The 21,352-nt window shown below is 33.8% G+C and overlaps 2 protein-coding genes across 6 annotated transcripts; one reads left to right on the forward strand and one right to left on the reverse strand.

Annotated features, from left to right (window-relative positions):
- Positions 1-982: 982 nt before the first annotated feature.
- LOC128190360 (uncharacterized) lies at positions 983-6,368 on the forward strand. Its single transcript, XM_052862382.1, has 3 exons — positions 983-1,086; positions 3,700-3,834; positions 4,373-6,368. The coding sequence occupies exons 2-3, from the start codon at positions 3,705-3,707 to the stop codon at positions 5,788-5,790; spliced, it is 1,548 nt and encodes a 515-aa protein (XP_052718342.1). The 5' UTR covers positions 983-1,086; positions 3,700-3,704; the 3' UTR covers positions 5,791-6,368.
- An 805-nt stretch (positions 6,369-7,173) lies between these two features.
- On the reverse strand, positions 7,174-20,748 carry LOC128186995 (bicaudal D-related protein homolog). 5 transcript variants are annotated; one of them, XM_052856998.1, is made up of 13 exons: positions 20,406-20,748; positions 20,177-20,272; positions 19,780-20,050; positions 18,421-18,753; positions 13,968-14,114; positions 10,980-11,177; positions 10,677-10,871; positions 10,366-10,554; positions 10,046-10,246; positions 9,758-9,772; positions 9,310-9,449; positions 8,810-8,930; positions 7,174-7,907 (listed from the first exon to the last, which is right to left on the reverse strand). In XM_052856998.1, exons 3-13 carry the CDS (start codon positions 19,978-19,980, stop codon positions 7,761-7,763), a joined length of 1,887 nt encoding a protein of 628 aa, XP_052712958.1. In that variant the 5' UTR covers positions 19,981-20,050; positions 20,177-20,272; positions 20,406-20,748; the 3' UTR covers positions 7,174-7,760. The 5 variants fall into 5 exon arrangements, with proteins under 5 accessions (XP_052712958.1, XP_052712955.1, XP_052712954.1 ...); XM_052856995.1 differs by lacking the exons at positions 20,177-20,272; positions 20,406-20,748 and having other exon boundaries at positions 10,052-10,246; positions 19,780-20,149; XM_052856994.1 differs by lacking the exons at positions 20,177-20,272; positions 20,406-20,748 and having other exon boundaries at positions 19,780-20,149.
- Positions 20,749-21,352: the final 604 nt, after the last annotated feature.

A 21,352-nucleotide genomic window follows, 5' to 3' on the forward strand; every position in this document is an offset into this window, starting at 1 on the left:
GCTTGATCATTAGCTGATGACAATATATTATTTATTATTCTCTTCGTTAGTTGAAAGGTCTTATATGAAACACAGCCCCGAATGCTGAAAGCAAGTAAGTTTTCTGATTGAATTTTGCCCAAGGTGTCTTCTTTCTTTGCAAGCCGCAATAACTCCTTTTTTCATTTCAGTGCCTCTTTTCCTCTAAAATCACACACATGCTGGTGCTCGTGGGTCAACCCCCTTACCTTGCACTGCAAAGTATTTATATATATAAACTCATTAATCATTCTCAGGCTTTTACAACATATTTCTGATCTAGGCCTACTAGTATTTATAACATATTAGAAAAAAATTACCTTAAACAAACATTTTGTAAAAAAAAAAAAAATCATCTTTCTTAAATAGATAACTTGGGTTTTTTTCATTATTTAAGATCGTATCCATTTGATCACTAATATGGGACCCTAACTGGAGGGTTGCAAAGTTCAATAGAGAATGATGTATAGGGAAAAAAAATACGCAATATTTTTGACTACAGTACTATAATTGGCGTTAAGCTTTGGAAAGTGGACTACTTGTGGTGCATTAATTTATGCATCACTACGAAACTGTACAATATCATGATCATATTTGAGCCAGTAATATGAAAATAAAATTTTCTGTACCTATTTAAATATCAAAGAGTGCGTCCTGAATTATTTTAACTTGTATTTAAGATAAGGCAATATAAAAGATTTATCATTTAATTTTCTAAAACAGAAATATTAGAATCACAGTACTTAGATGCAGTAGGCCTATAGTGTCAGTGAATCTGATAGAGAATTAAAGTAAAAGAAACGCTTTTCTAATATCCCTTGAAGAATGAAAAAAAGTTTGTAATACCATTAAGCATAAGTCCTTTTTATCCTTATTATCATAACTTCGATTTTGCTGATAAATTGGAAATAATACCCATTACGAAACATTTATGGTACGAGCTACCAATTCTATGATCACTTTTTGCCGGTATATTAAAAATAAATTTTCCAGTCCGTCTCAATATGGACGGGACGCGCGTACTACAAAATCGACAATAGAACATTGAACAGTCAAAACAAGACAAATGTAGGTAGCATAGTGCTTATAGCTTGATTTTTATAAACATTCCTTGTTACTTCAAAAGTAATAAACATTGAGTAACAGATTGATTTTTTTTCATGCAGGCAGTCACTTTATATCATCTTATGCTTATTGTTGAGACCAATTAATCAGTAAATACCGAAATACCCGGTGAAAACACCAAAATGCCCATTATTACGCCAAAAAGAGTATATGTCTAGTATTATATATAGATAGTTATTGTATATAAAGTTAATTTTTTTAATAAATCAGCCGATTTTCGTGGTTATTGATTAAAATGCAATTCTTCCAAGAAAGATAACTCTTTTATTAAATTTAGTTTTTAACGTGTTGATAAAAACCCAATGTAACTAAATCTTTATATTAATTTATTTCTTGTAAATAACCATAATTAAATTTATTTTGAATAATTCATTTAAACTGGACATAACTGTTTTCATCTCATCTACTCACAATAGAAAGGAGCAATTCTGGTAAAAAAGGAATATTTATAGTATTATCATGTCAAATTATTACATGATATTTATAAAAAATAAAAGCTGATAAACTGATATTTTTAATTCTTAGTTATTTTATTCTGGGAATAAACTTCACACCTCTATTCGAGTGAAAAGCAATTCCTGCAAGAGTTATCGTTCTTAACCCAATGTCTACAAATGTTAAAAATCGCTATTTATGTCAAAATACATTATCAAACTGAAAATTGGGGAAATACATTTAAACACTTAGATTCAAACTATAATGTTAAATATTTGTGCTCAAATGAGGCATTTCGGTGTTTTTGAAGGGCATTTCGGTAAATCACGGGTATTTCGGTAATTCTAGTTACCCAATATTTTGAAAATCCTCATTACAATACGAATTTTTAGTTAAGAGACATTTTGAAACCGTAACTTTACAAGTTTGATATGTCTCTGTTAGAAAAAATTATTTTGCATATTAACAATTAAAATGTACTGCATTTCATATTATTTAATGTAAATTTACAACAAAATGATGTTTAGTTCTACAATTTTATGCCCCCCTTCGAAGAAGGGAGGGCATATTGCTTTGCTGCTGTCGGTCGGCCACCAACGGTTTCCGTTCATTTTCTTCGCAGAGGATGAACATATTGAAATGAAATTTGGTATATAGGTTTATCATGATAATATCAAGGTCAAGTTCGATATTGGGTACCATCGAGCAATTTTCGACAGAGTAATGGCCCTTGGACTTAGAAAAATTCTATTTTTTTGCTGTTTCCGTCATTTTCTTCGCAGAAGATGAACATATTGAAATGAAATTTAGTATACAGGTTTATCATAATAATATCTAGGTCAAGTTCGATATTGGGTTCAATCGAGCAATTTTCGACAGAGTTATGGCCCTTGGACATAGAAAAATTCTATTTTTTTGCTGTTTCCGCTCATTTTCTCCGCAGAAGATGAACATATTGAAATGAAATTTAGTATACAGGTTTATCATGATAATATCTAAGTCAAGTTCGATATTGGGTACCATCGAGCAATTTTCGACAGAGTAATGGCCCTTGGGCTTAGAAAAATTCTAGTTTTTTGCCGTTTCTGCTCATTTTCTTCGCAGAGGATGAACATATTGAAATGAAATTTAGTATACAGGTTTATCATGATAATATCTAGGTCAAGTTTGATATTGGGAACCATCGAGCAATTTTCGACAGAGTTATGGCCCTTGGACTCAGAAAAATTCTATTTTTTTGCCGTTTCCGCTCATTTTCTCCGCAGAAGATGAACATATTGAAATGAAATTTAGTATACAGGTTTATCATGATAATATCTAAGTCAAGTTCGATATTGGGTACAATCGAGCAATTTTCGACAGAGTTATGGCCTTTGGGCTTAGAAAAATTCTAACTTTTTGCCGTTTCTGCTCATTTTCTTCGCAGAGGATGAACATATTGAAATGAAATTTGGTATACAGGTTTATCATGATAATATCAAGGTCAAGTTCGATATTGGGTATGATCGAGCATTTTTCGACAAAGTTATGCCTCTTGGACATAGAAAAATTCCAGTTATTTGCAGTTTCTGCTCATTTTCTTCGCAGAGGGTGCACATATGGATATGAAATTTGATACACAGATTTATCTAAATAATATCTAGGTCAAGTTTGATTTTGGGTATGATCGAGCAATTTTCGACAGAGTTATGGCCCTTGAACTTAGAAAAATACCAGTTATTTGCAGTTTTCTTTGTGGATGTTTCCAAGGGAGGGGGGCATAAATGTTTCACAAACATCTTTTGTGTTATTTATATCCATCGATTACTCTTAGTAAACAAATGAACGTATAGTCCTCATCCTATTCTCTTTTTAGAAGTAGACAGGCAGTAGGCTATGCCTGTCCACTTCTCAAAAGAGAATAGTCTTCATCCTTGCTATATCTTATTAGGTCTGATTACTTCTCTGAGGAAGCACTTATTTGATCAATTGATAATAAATTCAATATCATATCCAAAATGGGCAATTATGATAAACCCATATGGCCAGTAAGTCCCAAAAATATCAGATTTACCAATCCATTTAGTGATCTTGAATGATTTTGCCTTATCATTGTCATCAGCTGTTGTTTCATCTTTTCAGAGACAATGGATGCCTGTAGAACGAAATTAATGTTACATGTGAATCATTTGTACAAGATTAAATTCTATCACTTCCATGATGCAGACTGTTGCAATACAACATTAGATCGACTGCTAGATGGTGATCGTGATAAAGGTTTGTAAATTGTTTCTTATTGGATTTTAAAAAATTGACACAATGGACCAGAATATTCCATTTGGCAATGTTACTTTTGGCTGGCACAAATAACAACCCATGTTTTACAATCATTTCCTCATACTAATTTTGCTTTGGTTAAAAAAGAAATCTAGTTAGGTTAAGGTTAAGTGCAGGTCACCCATTCATAAGCTAAAATGAAAATTTCAATGTCAGATCACCCCAATTTTTTATCAATTCACCATCAGTGCAAATTAATTTATATTTTCATGTATGAGGAAATTTGTTGTATGTTAATCTCCCTGCTTTGTTTTGTTATGATTTGCTGATCTCATCAACAAATTGTCATATTCTCAATGCCCTTACTTAGGTTCAGTTCTTTTTTATCCTGTTGCACTGATTTTCAATTGTCAGTTGCCAAGAGACATGTTAGGAACAACATGAGCTTAGTTCCTGTATATGATCTTAAAGAAATCAGCAAGTTGTATACCCACATCAACAACTTAACAGCTATAGTTGAGAATTTTTTTTTTTTCAGAAGGAACATCAACATCCGAAGTACAGAATATCATTAGAGGATTGTTGTACCTTTCACAGCGAAATCAAATCCTCAAGACAGTATGCAGTGAAAACTATGTTGTAACATTCAAAAGGAAGCCCTGGAAAATTTCACAGAAAATAAACTTCAAGAAGAATGGGAAAGCTCTAAAAGTGTGCCCTTTCTTATTTGAAGTATCTTTTACTTGCAAGAAGAGCTACTTCAACAAACAGGAATGTAACCCTGAAAGAAGTCCATTGGAACAAAAAAACAACGCTGAATCTACAAATACAACAAGAAAATGCAAGACAAGATCTTCTTCAAGAAATGAGAGTAGACAACCACATGATGAGCTAAATGCAAGGAAAGATGATCCAGAAACACAAAATGAAACAAAATGTTCTTCAGCTATAAGAAAGAGAAAAAGACCTCTCAAAAGCCTTCCATCTCGTAGAAAAAAATTGCTGGTGAAACGTAGACCTAATTCATGTGAGAAAGTTGTTCCTGTGATGAGCTGTGATCAAGATGAAACCTCCTCATCCTCGGAAAATGAAGAAGATGAGTCTGAAGAACAGTCTGAAGAGGAATATCATCAACCGAAAAAGCGAAAGGCAGCAAAAAAATGTCAGTCTGGTGGAGATTGGGCAGATAAAACTAAGATAGTGGTCGAGTCCCCGGATACTCGACTCAACACCTCAGGGGATATTCCTCTTAATGTACTTACCAGAATGTCTGCAAATAAAAGAAGGAAGGAAAATGAGAGTATTCTTCTTGATAAGACTTGCACCAAGAAAGTGGATCTGACAATGCAGGGTGGTAAATCCTTCCATGCAACAGTAGACATAATTGAGGAAGAAGATGATGTGCAGGTAGCAGATATTCTGGGCACCTCATCTAAGAAGTCGAAAAAGAAACATGCCACAGATAAGGATAATATTTCTGTCCTTGAGCAATCATCCAGGCGAAAAAGGGGTCTTAATTTATACAAGGTTGCTGATACTCCTTTGATGAACCTGCCTAGTTTGGAAAATTCTCTTAATGAACCGTCGTCTAATTTGACACAGCAGTTAAACTTCAAACACACTTTTCTCAGCCCAGGTGGTGAATCAAGTGTAGAATCTAAAGAGGGATGGAAAAATGCACATAACTCTTTAACTCCTTTAAGTAGATTTAACAGGAGTGAACCCGAAAAAGCAGCAAATGGGCGTAATAAAAGGAGTGTAAACTTTCCTGTCAAAGACAGACATCTGATTGAGAGGGAAGAAATCGCTGAAGACATTAAACTCCAAGAGATGTCAAAAGCAGACTCCAGTCTCAGGAGTTCAAAAACAGAAAGACTTAGTTTTGGAAAAAGTCTGTGGGAAACATTGGACACTTATTTTATATCCCCTGTCAAAATGATGTTTGATGGAAAATAGAGGGAACTTTGACATCTTGCATGATTATTTTTAGTGTTACTCATGTATATTTCTAGCTCAGTTTGGGGGTTTTTCCATTAAGTTTTCGTGGTATTTTTATCAAATGACTTGTCTGCTTTTTATATGAAGTAATTTATTCAAGCTCATAATTAGAATCTTTACAGACTTGGACTGTAAAAAGTGAAGTGAGCTCATTAAATGTAGTTTTGTTTCTTACATACCTTTAAAACTTTCACTTTTCATTAGGGCATAACACAGTTAAGCTACACCAAAATATATAATGGTTGACAGTCAGTCAAAGTATCTTATCTGAAATATTTTTTTTTTCATAAAAGAAATAATTTCTATTTTTCAATAATTTTGTACAAATTTTAAGAAAAAATAATTTATTATAGTAATACATTAAATGAAAACAATAAACAGTTTTTGTTCAGAATATATAATTATACATGTATGTTACTAGCCCTAAGAAATCTTTTTTCTGAAATATCTACTGTAGTGAGTGATTGATGAACAATACCTGGTAAATTTCTCATACTTTAAGTTATTTCTTTTCTCAATAAACTTTGAACATCCTGCTTCTGATTTCATTTTTTTCTTCTAATTGATGGTTATAATAAGGCAAAGGTGAGGCAGAAAACAACTGAACCCAGGAAAATGTCCATTCTGTGATTGCAGTATTAACTGAATATGGACAGCTGATACATTTGTACAATAAAAAGTTCTCCAATTGCCTGCCAATTTTAATTTATTTCGATTAATTCTTCTCACTATGTAGAGAAAGATGTCCTCTATAATTATAAAGGACCAATGAAACTTTTCAAATGAATCTTTGTAAAGTTTTAAAGCTGAACACCGCTTGTAAATGGGCACAGTCTGCCATGTTTCTCTTTCATCACTGCTGTCCCTACAACCCCTATATAAGGTACAGACCTCTAAACAATTCAAAGTACTTTGCTGTAGAGGTCTCACCTGTGTGGACGAACATCTCGCCTCGCTGTGTTACTCGGTCGCGATGAAATATCAAATTTTCTGAACTTTTTTCAAGCCAGGAGAATACTAACATCAAATAAGTTGGTCAATGCATTAATTACAAGCAGAATATGCACATAGAATAAGAAATAAATGCATAAAATCAAAAGAGCACGAAAGGAATACTACGCGTCGGCCACAAGTTTCAGGTGTGCAATCGGGTGTAACGGAATCGAAGGGTTTATATACCAGGTATCTGTGTGACGATGCCCATTTACGAGCGGTGTTCAGCTTTAAGGTATCAGATTTATGCACCTTGTTTCTGACTGTCAAATTTCATGCGTTCATATGCAGAGTAGCAAAAAATTTTAAAAGAAATTCTGAAGATTTAATTAAATTAAAACACATAGAATTTGTTTCAACTTTTAATATTGCAACAACAAAACATGGCAAGCACAATGAATGTGACCAAAAACATTTCATAAGTTTTCATCACATTGGTTTAAAAGATTTGGCAAAGCTACAATTTAAGCCAACACAGACACAGTGGAGGTGTACAAGCATTTTGATATTGGGCATTAACTAGCACTGTGGAGTTATCTGGTACCCATTCTTAAACTCACAATACCAAAAGATGTTAGGCCACACCAATATAATTTCTTTCATCAAATCCTGCACGCTCGTATTTATATTACATTGTATCATTGATTTCCTGCATCTAGGAAATTCTGCGTTGTTTTCTGTTCTATTTCCATCCTTACAAAATTAATTATGTACGGCCAAAAAATTTATATTTTGTAGATAGTTTAATATAAATTTATTATTTAATTGTTCGCCAACTTGTACCTTTTTTCACTGAATATCTGATGAACAAGAAATTATATTGGTGTGGCCTTACAAACACCAAGACGGACACATTAATAATCTGGATGAAAGACGAGTGGTTTTTGCAATGACAGACTGGAATTCAATGGTGGAGAATATTTAATCTGTCCCTGCTAGTGATAGGTGGTGAAGTTTATTGCAGATTTGGACTTTCTCATGCCCTGCATGCTCTTTTTCAACTCTTGGCAAACTTCTTGTCTATTACTGTCATTTTGAAAGGTTTTCTCTATATGAACATCAAACAACCGTTCCATGTCACTCTGAAAAACAAGTAACAAGATTGATATTATTTACATATACAAAAGACAGAAATAATACAAATTCATAATGTTTACAACTGCCTTAATATTGATATTGCTATGAAATTTAATGTTTTCAATAATATTGATGGAATTCCTAACAAGATATATACAGACAATGTAAGTATTATTAATATCCCTGAGGTTTGATCAAAATTGGTACGTGTACTGGTAAGCATCATTGCTAGCCCAACTAATGATCCACTCTGCTCAAATTCATTTATTCACCAAAACCATTTACATACAATGGTATACTTACATTAAATAGTAATGTCAAGGGTCTAATGTATGATACACACCATAACCGATACGTGTCCACAAGCATTAGAAAAAAAGTGGAGTCATCTACCAAAGATGACTAGTTGGAGATATAGGGTGCTTTCCATTAAACCGGCATTGCTGGATTTGCCGGTCTTACCTTTGTCATTGATCGCTGAAATGCGGGTTGCTGGCGAGCGATTGTGGCAATGTATTTTACCATTGCTGATTAGGAAACAATATGGCGTCTTGGTCATCATTAATGCTGTCTCGCAAGCAACGTCACTGAGAAACCTTGAAGTTACTGGAATGGTTGGCAACGTCACATCGTTCCAGCAAGGACGATTGTAGCTTTAAACTGATATTTATCTTGAAATTTTGTCCACAGAGTTTGGCTATTTGTTTTAATTTATTTCCTTGTACATGTAGTAGGACAAATTGTAGTTAAAGAAATCCTGGCATTGTACCAAATTCTACAATGCCAGGTTGGAGCGATGTGACATTGCCAACCATTCCAGTAACTTTAAGGTTTCTCAGTGACGTTGTTTGCGAGACAACGTTAATGGAAAGCACCCATAGGTAATATATTTATCTAATTGACTCACCTGCCATTGTTCAAGTTCCTGACTTAATGCCATCTTTTGCTGAATAGCTTCCATTAATTGATCACTTAATGATGATAATTCAAACTTGGACTCTGCCAATTGAATTTCCATTTTGTTTTTCCTGAAATAAGAATTAAATAAGGTTATTTATTAAATATATGATAAATTTTCAAATGAGCTTGTATTGTTCTTTGTCATTCATCACCAGAAACTCACAGCCAGTCTGCCCTATGCCATCAGACCATGACTAAGTCACTGAATGTTTTCCGCCAATGATCAGCATGTGCATCTGAGACTGGCCATGGGTTTCTGATGAGATCAAAAGTAAGGGACTTCTCAATGTCAAGGTCATTAATGAACGGTTTAAGATGCATCATTTATTTTTTCAAGATTTATTTCTTAATTGTTTTGAGGGATAAGCCTAATTTAACAGTGTTCTTCCAAGCTAGCTAGTGCATGTACTCATGCATACTTCTAAATTTGTAGTAAATGTATCTCACTTTTCTATTGCAAAGTCCCTTTCCTGCCGAGCCTGTTGTACGATTTCATGTTCAGTAATGCAACCCTCCCTAAGCAGTGCAGAGTGATAACGATCTCTCTCCTGTTGAACAGCTGAGAGTGCATCATGTTGTAAAGATAGCTGAAATTATCAAACAGAAAATATTTAAATTTAAGAACTCCCAATATAGTAACATTAATTCTGAATGAATGCTTTTTAAAAATCTTTCAAATATATGAAACCAATGATTTTTATTGACTGAATATATAGGAAGAAGTCTAGGGGGAAGGAAACTCAATTAAAAAAAACAAACAACACACAAGAGATGCTTCTATTAACAAATATATTGCATAAATTTCCACTTTTTTCAGAGCATCCTTATCTGCATGTATAGTTTATGACAACAATCAATAGAGAACAACAACTAGGCACACCATTTCAAAACTTACCTCTAAAATAGACACCTACAAAAGCAAGCAGGACTTGAACCACCCAAACTTTGTACTTTTATGAATTTCTTCAATTCATAATTGTGTTATTGCAAGGCCACATTGATTCAGTTCTATACTGAATTATATTTTTTGAATAATAAATTTAAAAAAAAAAAGGACTGGTATCTCCATCCCCAAATTTTCCCATTTTTTTTACCTTGGTTGTTGATATTGACTTACCTGGAGTAATAAATTACCGTAACTAAACTTCAATGTGGCCTGGCCATATTAAAAACAGTAAATTACCTTTACCTTTCCTGTGAGATTCTTAAGCTCCTGTGTTTTCTGTTCAAGTTGCGAGTCCCTGATGGTCATCTCTTGTTTGAGCCGATCAAGATCACCTTGAGCACCTCTGAGATCATCCTTTAGATCACTGATGTGTTTACTGAGCTCTGAGACGGATACAAGATCTTCACCATCCAAACACACTTGAGATTCTTCCATCACCTGATGAACCAAAAATATTTTTATTCATTAGTTGTACAAGGCTAAATACAGCATAAAAGTATACCTATTATACTCTCTATACATCTTAAAGATAATTATTAAAATTTAAAATATCTTACTGTTGGTTTAAAGGTGAGAACATCCTGCATTAGCTCTTTGAACTCTTCCAATAAATTGGACAGTACACCAGGACGAATATCTTCACACATCGTGAAATCGGAACAATCCTGCATATTCACTCCTCTATGCCTAAGGCTTGCACACATGTCTTTTAACTGGGTATATACATTGACTAGTTCTTGATGAAACTTGATAAGAAACAAAAAAAGAGAGAATAAAATTGTATCAAAAAATCCCTTTTTACAAAACAATCTCAATGTATATAAAGATCAGCATGTAAATTAGCCACATTAGAGCTATAAGACATTACTTCTTTGTCTTCATGATAAAGTTGAGATGAATACTGGAAGTTTTCCAAAAACTGAGAATCGGAGAGGGTGGAATGAAGTGGCAGCTGTGAAATGGGGGATGTAAGGTAAATGTCGTCATCATCGCATTCATACTCGTCTTCTTCCATGAGGTCGGCAAGGAATGATCCTCCGCTTGTATCAGAATCATGAGGAAACTGGAGAGAAAAACATAGAATTAGATGGTACTTCAATGATTACTCTAAATTTCTATATGCTTTTCTTTGTACTATATAAAAAATGTGTGTTACAGTCAATATACTCACTGTTTTGGATGAGTCAGGTGATGTGACAGGTGAGATATGATCTGGAGACATCTGAGATATCTCGCTGAACAGTGAGAGGGACTGAGTTTTACTGGGGTGACTAGAGGTGACTAGGTTTGTGGACATGTGATGAAGCTGAGCCTGGAGCTGGACATTGTTTTCCTGGAGCTCCAGGAGATCCCGCTCCTGGTTCTGAACCTAGAAATCCGACAAGTTCCTTAGTTATTGAATAAATCACACAGGGTTAATGGAGTAATGAACAAATCAGACAGGGTTATATCATTAGTTATTAAACAAATCAGAAGGGTTCATCGCCCAATCTGGGGATTATTGAACAAATCAGACAAGTTAATTAATTATTGAATTAAGCAGACAGGTTCATTTTAAACTACTGAAAAGAAATCAAACAGGCTTTTCTGGCATTGAACTAAAATCGAAAAGGTTCATTTCATATTGAACAGTCTGGATCTACAATACAGACAGGTTCATTATACACTGAACAAAAATTGAACAGTAAACAAACAAAAAGTTCATTTAGCATTGAACAAAAATCAAACAGGGAGATTTTTCAATGAATAGAAACCAACCCAGTTCATTGCATGTTAACAAAATTCAAAAAGGTTCAAAACATTTTGAACGGAAATCAAACAGGTTCATTAAGAATTACATTTATTAAAACTCTGATAATCCATCAGATATACATTCAATTATCATATTAATAACAGTACATATATTTATCTGGGGTTTCTATGCCATAGAATACACAATAGTATACTGGTATATATGTCTTTAAATCCCCATGATTGCATGTTTATTCATAGAATTACATTAACAAAATTACTGTAACTCCCATTGGATGTACTTTAGGTATTCAATACATGAAAACGTTACGCATTTCATTAAATAACCTCCCTCTTGAGAACACAGCTGTCATCACAATGGGTCAATTTGATAAAAAAAAAAAAGCTTTGCTGGCTGAGAATGAACACGTACAACTTGCAATCAATATTCAATATTAATCCTGACATTTACTTAATGCAAGTCTGTAATTATTTAGACAAAATCAATTTTCAGTTTGATATCATTAATCAAGGAGACAAAAGGACTCCACTCATAAATTGTGCATCATCTATTTACATCTGAAAATTAAGTTGACAAATCATTTATAATATTGTATTTTTCTTTAAATTCTCCAAAGAGATCATATTAATTGTACCGTACTTGAAAAAGGATATATACTGATAACAGAATTTAGTGCAAGTCAAGAACCTCTAAAAACTCTTTCCTTTATCATTTTTTTTTCTGACACAAAAGAAATCCTTTTTAATTGTTTTTTTTTTGACAGATGTAGTATAATTTCCAAACTAATGACACCAGTCATTATCCAGTTTTTGGTCTGCTAAATATTTTTTATTTGCTGCCGTCAGCTCCCAATTTGTGCAATTTTCTCAGGCTTTTCTAAAAAAGCGATTTTTTCACTAGCCTGAATTCCTAAAGGCTATACTAATGAGCACAATTAGGATTTAGACGCCCAGACACAGTGAATATACAACGCTGGATTATTGATATTGTATTAGTGTTTTGCAGTGATCAAGAACTTGTAGGTACAATCAAGAATTTGCAATCTGAAGTTGTTGGTTGGAAAAGATTGCCTACCATCGGAACTTATTTTCAGCAACAACCACAAAATAGTCTATTAATGACAACTGGAAAACAAACTTTATCATTATATTTAGACCTTTCCCTTCCTTAAGTAACCCAATCAGATACCTTAAAACATCTGAAATACACATTTCTAACAGTTTCTTTTTATTTAACCATAAAGAGCAAGATATATTTTTTTTATTTAAAACTTTCGACAAACAAGATATCTGTGAGCCAAAGGTCACTAGCTAGCAAACTAGTGATACTCTCGCTCTGATGTGAATACGCAAAATAAGCAAAGTCAACATTTAACAGAAAGTTGGCATCCAATTGGTACAAAAATATATATCACAATATGGCATGCCTAAACAATAGTGTGTTAAAATTTTAAGCATCTGCAATAAATAGCTGATAAAAGATTTTTGACGAAAATTTGTTTGAAAATTTAGGCTAAAAAAACACAGAGTTGTCATTTAACAGGAAGTTGATATCCGATTGGTACAAATATATATTCAATGATATGGCATGCCTAAACAAATAGTGTGTTAAAATTTCAAGCATCTGTGATAAATAGTTGATGAGAAATTTTTGACGAAGATTTTTTTGAAAATTTAGGCTAAAAATAAGCAAAGTAGTCATTTCACAGGAAGTTGACGTCCGATTGGTACAAAAATATATTCAATGATATGGCATGCCTAAACAAATAGCGTTTTAAAATTTCAAGCATCTGCGATAAATAGTTGCCGAGAAATCTTTGATGAAAATTTGTTTGAAAATTTATGCTAAAAATAAACAAAGTGGTCATTTAACAGGAAGTTTATGTCCAATAAGCACAAAAATATATCCCACAATATGGCATGCCTAAACAAATACTGTGGAATCATAAAAAATTTGTGTGGGCCAATTTTCCTGGATTGCTTAAATTTTACTGGTTTGTGGGGACATAATTTCGTGTATTCTCGTATACCTACGAAAGGAAATACGACTTTATTGCCTTGATTTATTAATTCATGGAGGAAGTTAATTTGTGGATGAGAGGTATACCCACGAATTTCACGAAAATTGAGCCACCACAAAAATCTAATGATTCCACAGTAGTGTGTTAAAATTTCAAGCAAATGCGATAAATAGTTGCTGAGAAAAATGCGACAGAAATTTTTGTTACCGATGAACAGACTGACAGACAGGCACACACACAAGGGTAAAACAGTATAATTTTCCCCTTCTCCTTCGGAGCAGGGGTATAAAAATAGGGGCTGCTTATAATGAGTTTGAATTTAAATATGTTTTGTATTCAAACTGATAATTTTTTTGTTTGTACATGTATTTTAAAATCCAGCTTACAGTTTGTTCAACATCCCTTTTTGATTTTTCCAACATGAGAATTCGTTCCTGCGATTCCTCCAGGCTACAGGTCAGTGCATGCTTCTCCTCCAGAACAATGCTGTGTCTCTTCTCCAGTTCCTGTCGCTTGGATCGCAGCTCATTAATCTGAAAAACAATATTTTACAGTCAGTCATTTTTCCATAGAATTCTGCAAATGTCCTTCCTTTCCCGTGTTTGATCAAATGCAAACGTTTTTGCCACAGACTTTTTAGGCTTAGAGCCATGCAATATCCTGATCTCTCATTTCCATAACGGAATTGGAAAGCAATTAGTCTGGTGTAATTTTGTTGTTACCATTTCCATTCTCAGGAGTGCCTTGACTCAATGAAGACATGGATAAAAAATGTCTGGATTGCGAAGGATATTGACTGGAGATAATCACTTTTTATTACATGACATTTACCTTTTGCAATTTCAGGCTGAAGTGTTAACATTTATTTGCATTCAAACTCTCACAGCTATCGCTCCTTGATCTTATTCTAGTGTGTGTGCTCGAACACTGATTCATGCATATAATGTGGGGTATATCAATTGAATGCCAACTCTTGTTCAGAAAATTATTACTTTAATAAATACATGTACATATATATCGCGATCTGTAAACTTGTATTTGCCCTTATATAGAAGTACCCCATTAATTACTTTTTAAACTTAAAGGTAAGCGACATAGCCTGTAGACATTAACCCTCTCCAAAATAAAAAGCCAAGTAGTGGAGTTATAGTACCCCATTTACAGCGAATTACAGAATACCGGTAGAGTTTTCAATAGCTTGCTAGATTGATCAATAGGGTATTCAATTTGGTCAGCAAGGTATCACATTAGGTTCAAATCTAGGTCATGTGATTACTCGGGTATGACAGCAATACAGTGAGTTAATCTGGTTAACATTTGCACGTTTTGGGCCTTTTTGTTTCTCTCTGTTATCCTACATTACTGCTATTAAAGTCTGAACTACTTAAGCAGTCAGCACAAAAAATAACTATTAGTGCTGTAAGATGCATAAGATGCACCAGGAATCAGGGAACCAAAATGTTTAATGATTTTTTGCAGGGAAAAATATCTCCTTTTTAAAGTTATGCTTTTCTCTTTTGTTTGTTTCTTCAGAACTGCCTTTTGAATTACATTTTTTGAAAAACAAAATTCAAATTACTCCAAGCAGAATTGATGCTCTATAGAGTCCAGGGGCCCGTTTCACTAAAAGGCGTACGCCCGGCGTAACCTTACGCCTGGCGTAAGTCCGGACTTAAGTCAAATATTTGGACTAAGGTCCGTTTCACTAAAAGGCGTAACTTTGCGCCCGCCTTAAGTTAAGCCAAAAACTACGCCTAGCCAAGGGTAGTCGTAACTTTTGGCGTAAACATGAAATGATTGCTAATTCTGTTGCTGAGAAAATCAGTGCTGACCGTAATGTTAAATTGTACAATTTGTCATGTAAATTTTATTACTTTCATATGAATTTAAAAAAATAGAGAGTTTTGATAGGTGGTACCAATTCTTGAATAGAAATTTTCTTACCATGATTTATGCACATTCTTTATATTTGCACTTGCCGTTTACATGTTAAAACGACATATTTAGACAATCGATATATAGTTTTCATTCGATCTTTTTATTCAAAAATTTGATTTACGTTTCATATATTTTAGTAGATTTGGCAATTAATAATGCAGAAAATATACACACACGATGCACATGTAGTGTTTTTTCCTCTTTTTTATTCTATTTTTGATGAGTAAAAGATGTCATGCTTAGGTAGTTAAATTAAGGTTAATCAAAAAAGTATTTTCAGTATTGTTAAAATGTAAATACATAAATATGATGAAAGCTCCAACTGTGTTTTAGAGTCGTCAAAAGTCCTTAATTTTTTTTCAATATTAGATATTGTATTTATCATACAACCGATACAAAACACTGACTCTAGATTAAAAAGATTTTATTTCGTAGGTTACATACACCTACTCTATATTAACTTAAAATTTATATGAAGCCTCACTCATTATACTAAATACAGATGAAAGTGTACTTGGGTTGTTTATGTTGAGTTCACCATATATCGGACACATACATCTTTACCTTGGAGATAACTTTGGATAAAGATTTACAAATTAAATAAACGTGCATGCACTTATGTAAATCGAAAAAAAACCTAACTTCTGAAACAAATTGTGTAAAAAAAAAATTTGCCTTGGAATTCATCAATTATATCCTAGGTCATTTTTGCTTCACATTTTACACTGAAAAAATCTGAATATGAAAGTCATATATATATATATATTTATCCGAACTTTTTCTCCATGAAATAAGAAAATTTTGTTATTTTTAATATCTACTGTATGGTTGTCCGATGCTTGCTTAATATTGTCCGATCCAAGGTTAAATAGCTCATTACTGCATGCATTTATTTGCTATATTTTCTATATTTAAACAAATTCGCTGATTTTCTTTCAATGGTTAAGCAAGAGAAAACCAGAAAATTTATTAAAGAAAAAATTATACTCGGGCCATATTTGACGCATGATCAAAAGAAAAATTCAAAGGGTGTTTGAAGCATGGTGAAGTCACCGTAGATATCGATAACAAAGTGTTCTGTTGAGTTAATAATTTCAATTGAACATATCCTATATGCTTCATCAAATATATCCTTCAAATAAAACATTTCAGCAAGTTTTGCTGTGTGATTTTGTCACTTAACAGGATTAATTTTTAACAACAATCTACTGAATTATATGTAACCAATATGCCTTAATACATGTATAGTACTTCGCGGTTCTCTCTCTCTCTCTTTCTCTCTCTCAATTTTTCTCTCACGCAAATACAATTGACAAGTTTCTATCGTTCTATCTATATAAACAATATCTATCTATCTATCTATCTATCTATCTATCTATCTATCTATCTATCTATCTATCTATCTATCTATCTATCTATCTATCTATCTATCTATCTATCTATCTATCTATCTATCTATCTTTGTTTCTACTGTTTATTATCTGTACTTGCATGTGCATAAGCTCGTTGTCAAGGACGTAAGTCTGGCCTTAACTTAGTCCGATACTAGTATTTACGGCCAGGCGTACGCCTCTTAGTGAAACGCAATTTACGCCGGACTAAATTTTGGCGTACGCCCTAAGGCCTAACTTAAGTTTCGTCGTATCTTACGCCTTTTTGTGAAACGGGCCCCAGTGCTGTCCAGGTGAACATTCTTTTTAAAAGTCTATGAATAGAATAGCTAACAATAGGAGAGAGTGTTCTAGAGGTTTTCTTTGTGTAAAATGAATGGGTTGAGAGCAAAATAACAATCTACACTTGAGTAACCACAGGACCTAGATTTAAACCTGATGAGATACCTTGCTGACCAAATTGAATACCCTATTGAGCAATCCAACAATCTATTGAAAACTCTACCGGTATTCTGTAATTCGCTGTAACATATGCTTTCAATCCTAAGGATAACCACATGCATGCAGTCTCAATTTGAACAAAACAAAATTCTAACTTTATAGCTGTCAGAATCAATTTCTTTTCATCATCATTAAATATGAATAATTAATTGACTGGAACAAAACAGAAGTTTTATATAAAGAGCTAGGTTTAAATTAATATGTTGCGCAGGATCAAATTATCATTCTTCCATATGACTGCATGGCATGGCTCCTTCATCTCACAGATCTTAAAGCATTGATAATGAAAACCTTTATCATTTTTATAATGTTTGAAAATTCGAAAATATCTCTGTACCATCTATAGGTTTACGACTATCTTTATTATGTCTATCAGTCATCATTACCCTTATATATGGTAACTATTTATTGGTACATGTACTAATCAAGGTATCAAGACCTCTCTGAAAAGGGAGATAATTTTCACAGCCAGAAATAATTCATTTGAACGCAAGTGAGGTTAAATCAGGATAAAGAATATGATGTAAAGTTTCAACCTTTCATGTATATTGTATATTCAAGTGGTACATGAACCCAATGACCACTGAAAATCAAGGAGAATCAACTAACCAAGGCCACCCAAAGAAAGAAGTACATGTATACTGCATATCGCAATGCAATATATTTGTGGTTTCCTTATGAGGAAAGTGCTTTTTTACAATATTGTTTGTAAAATTTATGTTTTTCCAAATGGCCTGTTGTTAACAATCTGTTATGATAAAAGAGAGGAAATTTTCACGTTAGTATTTCAATACTGATTACATCAGTAAATATACATGTAGCTATACATGTAATAAATTTAAAACTGCATTAAAAGTTAGGCTTCATGTAGATACATATATAAAAAAAAAATTATAGAGGGACTATGCATGCAAACAATGACATTTCTGTCTATCTCCATCAACCAATAAGCAGGGGCAATAATTAGGGCATTTCATCATCAAAGGTTACATATATATAACTGTCCTACCTCTTGTTGCAGATGTTCAAGCTGTCCAACATGAGCATGCATGGATGAACTCCTTGCTGAGATTTTCTCCCTCAGGGTCTGGTTCTCTGCCTCTAGTTCCTCCTCCCTCAATGTGGCTACCCTCATATCCTCGGTCAGTCGCTCATTTTGAAGAGTTAGCTCCCTTATCGCCATGGAGCTCTCCTTGACCCTAGTTGACCCCTGCTGCTGATGAGATTGGAGCTCTTCTCTCAGCTGACTAATGTCATACTGGAGCTCCTTAATCGTGTTCTCGTATTCTGACTCCTTCTTCTCCAAACGTAGAAACAGCTCATACTTCTCTTGTTCTAATTCCTAACAAAAAAACATTTTTTGATCATATATTACTTACATTTCTTTTTTCAGGGTATCATTATGGAATAAGAATCTCAAATTCAGAAAACAAAACTTGTGAAGATATTAAAGTCGGATTAAGGTCAAATATATTGAGTAATAATGCATAACAGAAAATCCCCTAAGTCTACATATGCCATCTCCTCTAACAAGCAATACTGAGATCAATACATTTACTGCTGAAAAATTATCTTGCCTATGCCCATGAGATTAATTAATATATAGGTGTATATCTAAATACTGTATAATATTTTGTTCAAAGACTAGGGGGAGGGGGGGGGGGGCTAGCTAGTTAGCTTTTTATCCAAATTGTATAACAATTACGTGATAGTTTTTTACTTTGAATCAATGGCTTCAATTTTTTTTTTACTAAAACAGAGGGTACGTGTCCCAGTTCAATAGGGGAACTAAATTTGAGGCTTCAAACAATTTCCTCAATATGCATCTATATACATGCATGTACATTAATGTATAAACATGTACAAGGAAGTTCAATATAACATAATTGTGACTTTTCAGATGATGTACCGCATATTGTAAATAAACAAAGTTCATCCTTAAAAATAAGGCATAGAAAGCAAATATAGGCTTAGGTCGACATCAAACAGCTAGTGTAGGGGAAACCAAGCAGGAGGCAGACTATTGTGATATGGGATATGATATCAAAGTGATAATGAGAGCATTACAAAAGCCAGACAATAATGCCAGACCAAAGAGTTTCTAACATCTATAGTGTCTCTTTGTCTTTAATTAGACCATAAATGACAATAGATCAAAAATCATCAAAAATAATTAACCTTTCGTTTTCATTTATTCTGGGATTTTTCTTTTGTAGTGAGAGATAAAAAAGCAAATTCGCATTTGATTAAATCTGGTGTTTAGAATAATAAAAGAGAAATCAATAAATATACAATACATAAACAGGGGAAATGCAAGATGACACAACAATAAACCCTTAATCAATAACACTAAACTCAATGGCCTTACCTCCATTTTCTGAGCAAACTCCTCAATAATTTGTCCATTTTTAATCTCAAGTTCCTCATTTTTCTCCAACAAGGCTTTCCCTAACTCCGCAGCCAGCCTTAGATCCTTCTCTTTCTGTTCCAGCTGGGCAAACACATCCATCTCTTCTTCCTCCTCCCCCGGGTAACCCCCCTCCTCCCTGACCCCCGGGGTGTCCGCCATATTGTCCCCACTCACACAGTAATCCTCCACGTCCCCGTATTCACTGGGTGAGGGAACTTGCGTGTCAAACCTGTAATCAGCCATTTGGCATGTTTCAAACGCTGGAAATGCCGGAAAGAAATAGACGCGATGATGTCAATGTACCTGATTATCATCTCATTTTGTTAATTTATAACAAATTCTGAGTAATACTTGCCCAAGATAGAACCACTATAACCACTTCACCGTTCTGATGTAATGGCAGCTCAATTGATGTCCTCTGCTACGGGGCAAGCGCTGATTAGATGATTACCTAAGAAAGGACGAAAGGCATCGATTTTTATTGTTCTTGAAGCAAGAACACTTAATTCTTTAACTGGCAGCTAATAATTATTTTTTTATGTTTAAAAACTACGATCGAAATCGTGATTGATGAACCCATTTACCTGATTTTGTTGTTCGAGACAGCATGTAAAATATTGTAGTAGATTTGTGCGTCCATATGGCCAGGTAAACAAACTGTCGGAAAACACCTGAGCGTGTGGGAAAGTGACGGCGCGCGATTGGTACCAAAACTCCGTACAGTAAATCTGATTATCTATCGCATCCACGCTAATGTCACCTGGCTTTTAGCTTTAACTATCTACATAATCACATCCTTGTGAATTGAATTTAAAGTACATCTGATTCTTCAACTGGAAAAATTGTACAAAGAATCAATTATTATACAAGATTTTTCACGAGTCGTTACTTCAGCTTATTCGAACGTCACTGAGGTGTCCAATGCTTTGTCAAACTGGTTATGGAATTTTTAAAAAGTAATGACATAATATGTACACAGTCTTAAGAATATGCCCCTGGGATCATCTTTACCATTAGTTATTAATCAATTACAAACAAACTATAAATCAAAATTGACAGCAGTTACAATAGATGCGTGATGATGCCTGGCGAAACTATAGATAAAACTCTTACTGGTCATAAAATACATGTAAAAGTAAACAAAGTGTGTGATTCTACTCTGCAAAATTAATACTTTCATGGAGAGAGAGAGAGAGAGAGAAAGAGAGAGAGAGAGAGAGAGAGAGAGAGACAGAGAGAGAGACAGAGAGGGGGGAGACTGGGGCTGCAGGGTGTGTAAGTAAATTCCATAACTTGTTACGGTTCCCATCTCAGTCTAGTTGACCAGAGAGCACCATGTCGTCAATTAGTATTTACTACCACTGGTTGACAGGCAGAAGTGTATAGAGCTCTATGTTCCATTATACAACAGAAAATTTATGGCTTGTTCCTGAATACATGTAGGTGGATCTAATTATGCAGGGCAATATGATACAACATGTTTCTAAACACTTCAGCTCTCAAAAAGTCAAATCTCTTGTTGCTTAAGAGT

Source organism: Crassostrea angulata, chromosome 6 (genome assembly GCF_025612915.1).
Source record: "Crassostrea angulata isolate pt1a10 chromosome 6, ASM2561291v2, whole genome shotgun sequence".
Taxonomy (NCBI): Eukaryota; Metazoa; Mollusca; class Bivalvia; order Ostreida; family Ostreidae; genus Magallana; species Magallana angulata.

Bases quoted from the DNA above. Each gene is read 5' to 3' on its own strand.
- LOC128190360 (XM_052862382.1), top strand. From the start codon at position 3,705: ATGGATGCCTGTAGAACGAAATTAATGTTACATGTGAATCATTTGTAC. The intron at 3,835-4,372 runs GTTTGTAAATTG...TTTTTTTTTCAG, and splicing joins AGATGGTGATCGTGATAAAG to AAGGAACATCAACATCCGAA.
- LOC128186995 (XM_052856994.1), bottom strand. From the start codon at position 20,064: ATGGCTGATTACAGGTTTGACACGCAAGTTCCCTCACCCAGTGAATAC. The intron at 10,555-10,676 runs GTAATGTCTTAT...TTTCTTATCAAG, and splicing joins TTTATCATGAAGACAAAGAA to TTTCATCAAGAACTAGTCAA. The intron at 7,908-8,809 runs GTGAGTCAATTA...CTTGTTTTTCAG, and splicing joins AGGAACTTGAACAATGGCAG to AGTGACATGGAACGGTTGTT.